Source organism: Solanum tuberosum, unplaced genomic scaffold (assembly GCF_000226075.1).
Source record: "Solanum tuberosum cultivar DM 1-3 516 R44 unplaced genomic scaffold, SolTub_3.0 scf00024, whole genome shotgun sequence".
Taxonomy (NCBI): Eukaryota; Viridiplantae; Streptophyta; class Magnoliopsida; order Solanales; family Solanaceae; genus Solanum; species Solanum tuberosum.
The window spans coordinates 43,716-51,821 of record NW_006238950.1 but is presented as its reverse complement, the minus strand read 5'-3'; the positions used below and the strand labels follow the sequence as shown (position 1 = coordinate 51,821).

Here is an 8,106-nt window from a genome sequence, read left to right as displayed (position 1 = left end):
ACACACGTTAATTGAGTATTCACACAAGTTTTCTCTACTGAAATTGTTGAATGTATGATAAAAAATATTCCTTAAAGATCTATATTATCATCTCTTGAAGACAAATTTCAAATTTGGTATGCCATTGTAAGGACATAAAAACCTTAAAAGTTTTATCGCACCTTGATGTGGAAAGTGAACTAGGAATAGACAACAAGAATTAATAAACTTTTGAAATGGGTTCAAAGATGTGTTGGATGACCTATAGAGGAATATGACTAGACTGGAACCTCTATTAATCCCAAAAATAGTATAGACAAATTCTCAGGTCTACTGCAAGTTGTAAATACATTTCTTTAAGTAATAAATGTGTTTCTCCACACTGCGATTGGAATAGAAGTGTAGTTTCAAATTGAACTCCATCACTCTGGTATATTAATTTTTTTAAAAACACCCAAACATTCTGAATAGTTTTGTGTAATATTTTTTCCTTTCAAGTATACATATGATAAGTTGAATTGTTGTCCAATGTGATATATTCTCACTTTAATTTTCCATTTTAATAATTATTTATGATACATTTAAATGGAGAAGTTTAAAATGATATATGTAATGCAAAATGTAGCACTCTGGTATGTTGATTTTAAAAAAACACTCAAACAAACTGAATAGTTTTGTGTAATATTTTTCCCTTTCAAGTATATATATAATAAGTTGAATTGTTGTCCAATATGATACATTATCCCTTTAATTTTTTATTTTAATAATTATTTATGATACATTTAAATGAGAAAGTTAAAAAAGATATATGTAATGCAAAATGTAGGGCTGGAATTTCTACACGTCAGAATTATAATATTTTTTCACTTTTTAGAGGCCTTTAAACTTCATAACGATTATTTATTTATTAGAAAATTTAATATCTGAGGCTGATATTCATTTGATTCCCCAAAATATCAAATAGTAACACTTCCCGGAAGCAAAAGGATAAATTATAAAATCAAATTAAAGATGATTGATTGAAGGATAAATGAGAAGATGTTATAATTATTATTTTCCCTTACATTATTAATGTTTGTTACTACGTAATCTTATATGTAAGATAATATAATGTTTTAGTTTTAATAACTGATAGGTTTTAAGTATTATTTTATAAATTCCATGATATTAAATTCCTGCGCGAGGCGCGGGTAATTTTACTAGTTAAGCCAACAAAGAAAAGGCCATCGTCTTCTCCAAATACAACCCCCAACACCCGCTTGTCTTCTCCAAATACTCCTAACCTTTTGCAGAAACATCAGCACGCTGCACACCATTTCTTTTACAAAAAAAAAAAGAATCACAACTTACTTTCTTCCATCTTTGTATTAGCTTGATAGTTGAATGGAAGCATTTCATGAATGGGTTTATTCTTAAATTTTAAAAATATTTTTCATCATTTAGTTGAAAATTTCATTCACAATGGATGAAATTTAACTTGGGTAAAATGGTGGTTGAAAATGGGGAAGAAGAAGAAGAAGAAAATAATTAAAACTTAATGAAAGAACCATTTCACGCGCCTCTCAAGGTGTGATATACAGTCATGTCAGGTAAGCAAAAAGTGTCAGAATGACATAGCAAGACACTATGTGATGTGTCTAAAATGAACATCATCAAGCTAAAGTGTCTAAATGAAATTTCGTGCCAAATTTAAGGGGCGACCGATGGGTAACATGAACATCAACATAAATGATTTGATTGATTTTGTCTCTCTTATTAGCAAGCCCAAGAATGTAATTGTGCAACTTTATTTTGCAGATGAATGTATATAGTGTGAAGTATATTATGTATGGATGTTCGGTCAGTTCGATTTGATTTTGAAGTTTATCTTTTATTGTGGTGAAACGGTAAGTACTACTTCATTCTTAAACAGAGGTCACATATTCAAATATTCTGAATACAAAGTCGCCTTTGGTAAGAAGCGTTTTACCCCAATGTGAGACCTCCCGATGTAATGAATTAGGTATCCATTTTTGCAAAATTTCCTGTAAAGGAGTTAGGTACACATTTCTACCTGCGGATCGGTATTCTCCCACTGTTATCCTATTTGTGTTTTGAACTACTTTGTATTGCGTGATTGTGTTAGTTCGTATCTAGAACATATAATTTGTTAGATGTTTCCGTCAATATGAAAGGCAGCTTAAGATTCGGTCTTGTTTACGATCTAGTTATTGTGAGAGTAGTATTATTGACTATTGGCCTTGTATATATTGTAGGTTTTGTTGTTGGACTTATACCTCATATCAGAAATTCAGTTATAGGTGATGCAGCTCCTCTTCATGTGATCCAAGATACAATTTTGTTACTTGGGTATTAGACTTTCTAACTTGTTTAAATGAGTCGAAGCAATAACAAGAATATTTCTAGTAGAACATCTTTCACAATATACCAGGATATAAGACCTACTCACTAAGTTGATCAACAAGTCTATGCTAAAAAGAATTAAGGAATCATCTAAAAGGTATGACCCTTTCTACCCACGTTGACCACATGATTTATGGGGGCTGTGAGTTATTTGAACTCTCCCCCATATCGGTGCTCAATCCTAGTCCCAAAATATACTAGCTCATATGTTTAAAAACATAACTCTGTTCTGGTTTGAGATAATTACTCAAAAAAATTTCTCTTAAAATAGATGGTACTCAAACTGCTCAAAAACTCTTTTGGAAATCTCAATTTCCTCTCATCTTAAATGTGAAAACATTTACTCTTGGGAATAATTAGTTCCCATATCTCATTTTAAAAGAAATGAACTCAACTCTGCTCTTTCTAAAAAACATTTCAAAATCATATTATAATATAATCATTGATGACTTGGGAAGTCATACTGCATAATCATTGATGGTATATCTAGATACCATACTGCTCATACATTGATGGCATACTCGATTGTCATACTAATCATGTTTTAGAAAACTCTTTTTCTCAAAACTCATCTTTGCTTTCTCAAAACTCAGTTTAATAACTCAATAATTAGGAATATAATTTTTAAAAGAATCATGAACTCAAGAACTCAAATCAACTTATCTCAAGAAAAATCAAATCTAGGGGTAGAATTCTAGATTTCTCTTTTACTGATTTGAAAGAAGATGTAGGGCATGAGAACAAACTAGTCCAACACTATGATAGACTTACACACTTGAAAAAAACAAGGTTCTTGAATAAACTTAAGGAATCGTGAAGAATATTGAAGAAGAACTTGATTAAAAGCCTTGAAACCCTAGCTTGAAGGTAAACAATCAAGAAAACCTTTCTTGAGATTCTTGAATTAGTGTCTTGAAATCTCTATGGACAAGATTTATTATTTTCACTAGTGATTCAAAATTGTACGGAGGAACTTGAGTTAGAAAGAATGGTATTCATGGAGAGAAGCTTACCTTGAAGAAGAATCTTGAAAAAGATTGAAATAATCATGAATGTTGTTTTCTACTTTGATTTTTCCTTAGGGTTTTACCCTAATGTTTGATATTGAAGAGAATGATGGATTAAAATATGAAAATTTGATTGTTTTGGGCCTTTTATTAGTCAAGAAATTCGTTTAAGGTTTTATTGGAGGTAAAAAAACAAAAATGACTCTTTTTAATGTTTTCCCGTCGGCTAATTCGTAACAGCACAGTATAGGTTACTAAAATAGTCATTACTTTTTACTTAGAAATTGGATTGACGCAAAATTGGCGACGTTGGAAAGTAGATTAAAATACCTTTAGTTGGATAGGTTATGCCTCACGTAACTCTTTATATTCTAAGAGATATGGTCCTTAAATTTTAAGAATGAAATTACGTTGAATAAATCAAGATTGACGTGTGGGTGAACGAACCCTAAACTATGGAAGCTTACATACCTCAAAGAACTAGGTCCATGGTGAAATATTGAATTTCTTGCACGAACGCTTGAAACTTTGAACTTTTTTTCCTCTCGAATCTTCTCTCTAAAACCTTAAACGCTTTTGGGGATGAATGAAACAAATTTTAATCAGTTTAGACTCCTAAAATCTTACTAAAAACGCTTAAATAGGATTGGGTAAGGAAAAAACCAAAATACCCCTTACTATTTTCGGGTAACTTTCCTTAACTGGACAGCCTGACTTCATAGGGGCCTATCTCACTCAATCAACCTCAAAAGTTAGCAAACTTGGTGGAGTTGAAAAGATAATTCAAAGAACTTTATCTTGTAGCTCACATAACTCATCATGTACTGAGAGTTATGGTCGTTTGAAGTTGACCCAAAACTCATAACTTAAGCATAACTTGCAAAATTTTAGATTTTGCTATTTCCAATTTAGTTCTTTTCCGAACTCAAGGTGCTACATCTAGTGACCTTAACGCTCAAGAAATTTTTAATTCCTTGGTAAAATCCTATTCACAATGAAGGATGGTTCGAGTCTAAGCTCAAAATTTTTCTGGGATGTTACAATAATAGCGCAAGACGTTTTCAGTTAGAGTATGAAATTGCTACTTACTCTCAAGGAGGTCTTTCTGTTCAGGATTACTTTTCTGGATTTCAGAACTTATGGGCTGAATTTACAATATTGTCTATGCCAAAATACCTACTGAATCTCTATCAGTGATTCAGGCAGTTCATGAGCAAAGCAAGCGAAACCAATTTTTGATGAAATTACACTCCGACTTTGAGAGTGTTCGCTCTAACTTGGTGAATCGTGACCCGTCTCCCTCTTTGGATGTTTGCTTTAGGAAATTACTTCGTGAAGAGCAATGTCTTGTCACACAAAATGCTTTAAAGAAAGAAAATGATGTCACTGTTGCATTTGTTGCTCAAGGTAAAGGAAAAGGGCATAGATATGAGTAGAACTCAATGCTACAGTTGCAAGGAATATGGTCATATTGCTAGCAAGTACCGCAAGAAGTTTTGTAATTATCGTAAACAACAAGGATACAATATCAAAGAGTGTCCCACGCGCCCTCATAATCGTAGGATCAATGCTTTTCAAGCTGGGATAAATGGTTCCACTGATGATAACTGATCTTCAGGACAATTTTTTACTCCTGAAATGGTACAACTAATGATTGTGTCAGCCTTTTCAGCATTGGGATTCCAGTCATATGACCAACTCAACGAGCATCCTAAAAAATGTTCGTAAGTATCAAGGTCCATCACAAATACAAATTGCCAATGGTAGTAATTTATCCATTACCAAGGTTCGGGACATTACTCCAACTTTCGAGAATGTTTTTGTTTCACCAAAGCTCTCAACTAGTCTTATTTCAGTTGGACATTTGGTAGATAACAACTGTGATGTGAATTTTTCTTGTAATGGTTGTCTTGTGCAGGATCAAGTGTTGGGGACGATAATCGCGAAGGGGCCTAAAGTTGGACAATTGTTTCCTATACATTTTTCCATTCCTCCTGTTCTATCTTTTGCTTGTACTTCTACTACTAGTAAAACTGAGGTTTGGCATAAGCGTCTAGGACATCCAAATTCTTTTGTGTTGTCTCATTTATTAAATTCTTGTTTATTGGGAAATAAAAATCAATTTTCAATTGCTTCCATTGATTTTTCTACTTGTAAATTAGGCAAAAGTAAAACTCTTCCTTTTCCTAATTTTGGTAGTTGTTCTACAAAGTGTTTTGATGTCATTCATAGTGATGTTTGGGGCATTTCACCAATTATTTCTCATGTTCATTTCAAATATTTTGTGACATTCATAGATGATTATATATAGTCGGTTACATGGGTTTATTTTCTTCGATACAAATCTGAGGTATTTTTCATGTTCAAGACATTTTTGGCTTACATTGAGACTCAATTTTCTACATGCATCAAAATATTAAGATCTGATTCGGGTGGAGAATATGTCTTATGAATTCAAAAAATTCTTGCTTGACAAAGGAATTGTCTCACAACACTCTTGCCCATATAAACCACAACAAAATGGAGTTGCTAAACCAAAAAATTGCCAACTTTTATATGTCACTCGTACTTTATTGATTGAGTCCTATCTACCATCTAAATATTGGGTGGAAGCTTTGTCTACTGCTGTCTATTTAATTAATAGATTGCCATATAAAGTGCTAAATCTTGAGTCTCCATATTTTAGTCTTTATCACCAAAATCCTAACTATAGTGATTTTCATACATTTGGTTGTGTTTGTTTTGTGCATTTGCCTCCTTTGCAGCTTAATAAACTTTTTGTACAGTCTACTAAATGTGATTTTATCGGTTATAGTGCTTCACAAAAAGGTTTCATTTTCTATAATCCATGTTCTCACAAATTTTGTATTTCTAGTAACGTTGTTTTCTTTGAGAATCGGTATTTCTTTCCTACGATTGTAGATTCATGTTCTTCTTCTCCTTTTCTTCCTACTTTTGAGGACTTATCATCTTCTTTTAAGAGGTTCAAACTTGGATTTGTGTATGAACGACGTCAGCCAACTTTACCCTATCCCGACCCTGATCCGCCGCCTGAAACTGTACCACAACTAGAATATGAGAATTCTTCAAGATCTGGTCCTCTTGAGGCTACTCGGCGATCTACAAGAGTATCTCGTACTCCCAATTGGTATGGCTTTTCCTTTACTTTATCCAACATATATGTTCCATCTTGTTACTCACAAGCTTCCAAGCATGAATGTTGGCAGAAAGCAATGCAGGAAGAACTTTTGGCTCTTAAAGAAAATGACACATGGGACATTGTTTCATGTCCTTCAAATGTCCGCCCTATTAGATGTAAATGGGTTTATTCAATCAAACTTCATTCTGATGGAACTCTTGATCGGTACAAAGCTCGATTGGTTGTTCTTGGTAATAGACAAAAGTATGGAGTGGACTACGAGGAGACTTTTGCACCCTTAGCCAAAATGACTACGGTATGAACTATTATTGCCATTGCTGCTTCACAAAACTGGTCTCTTTATCAAATGGATATCAAAAATGCTTTTCTCCGTGGTCATCTTAAAGAAGATATTTATATGAAACCTCCACCTGGTTTGTTCTCATCGCCTACATCAGATGTATGCAAGTCGAAGCGGTCTTTGTATGGATTAAAACAAGCTCCAAGAGCTTGGTTTGATAAGTTCCGGTCTACTTTGCTACAATTTTCTTTTGAGCAGAGAAAATATGACTCATATTTGTTTCTTCGGAAAACATCTACAGGTTGTGTTCTTCTTTTGGTGTATGTAGATGACATTATTATCATAGGAGTTGATTCTTCACTAATCACTAGCCTCCAACAGCAACTTAAAGATTCTTTTCATATGAAAGATCTTGGTACTCTTACTTGTTTTTTGGGTTTGGAAGTTCATAATGTTGCTTCAGGTGTGTTTCTAAACAAAAACAAATATACTTAGGATCTGATTTCTTTGGTTGGTCTTCAAGTTTCCTCCTCCGTAGATACTCCACCGAAATTGAATGTCAAGTATCGTCGTGAGGAAGGCGATTTTCTTCCTGATCCAACTATGTTTCGACAATTAGTTAGGAGTCTAAATTACCTTACTATTACTTGGCCTGATATCTCTTTTGCAGTTCAACAAGTTAGTCAATTTATGCAAGCTCCCCATAATCTCCCCTTGGTGGCTATTCGTCGTATCATTCGGTACCTTCTAGGAACATTTACTCGTGGATTGTTCTTTCCAAGTGGTTCTTCTATTCGTCTTAATGCTTTTAGTGATTCTGATTGTGCGGGATGTCCTAATACTCGTCGTTCAGTCTCTGGTTGGTGCATGCTTCTTGGAGAGTCATTGATATCTTGGAAGAGTAAAAATCAAGATCGTGTGTCAAAATCTTCAACAGAGGCTGAATATTGATCCCTGTCTATTGCTTGCTCCGAGGTTGCATGTCTTCATGGATTACTTGCTGAGATTTGATTTCCTCAATCTCATCCTACTCCTCTCCACACTGACAATACAAGTGTTATTCAGATTGCTACTAATCCAGTTTTTCATGAGAAGACCAAACACATCAAAGTGCATTGTCATTATATACGAGAAGTTGTAGATAAAGGAGTCATTACTCTTCCACATGTGTCCAGTGATCTTCAAATAGCTGATGCGTTTAAAAAATCCATGGCTCGGCAACACCATCAGTTTCTAGTAGGCAAATTGATGCTTCTTGATCCACCAGCATCAATCGG

At 33.8% G+C, this 8,106-nt stretch overlaps 1 protein-coding gene across 1 annotated transcript; it reads left to right on the top strand.

Moving 5' to 3' along the window:
* The first annotated feature begins 6,895 nt into the window (after positions 1–6,895).
* LOC107059534 (uncharacterized mitochondrial protein AtMg00810-like) lies at positions 6,896–7,780 on the top strand. Its single transcript, XM_015306111.1, has 2 exons — positions 6,896–7,292; positions 7,353–7,780. Exons 1-2 carry the CDS (start codon positions 6,896–6,898, stop codon positions 7,778–7,780), a joined length of 825 nt encoding a protein of 274 aa, XP_015161597.1.
* The last annotated feature ends 326 nt before the right edge of the window (positions 7,781–8,106 follow it).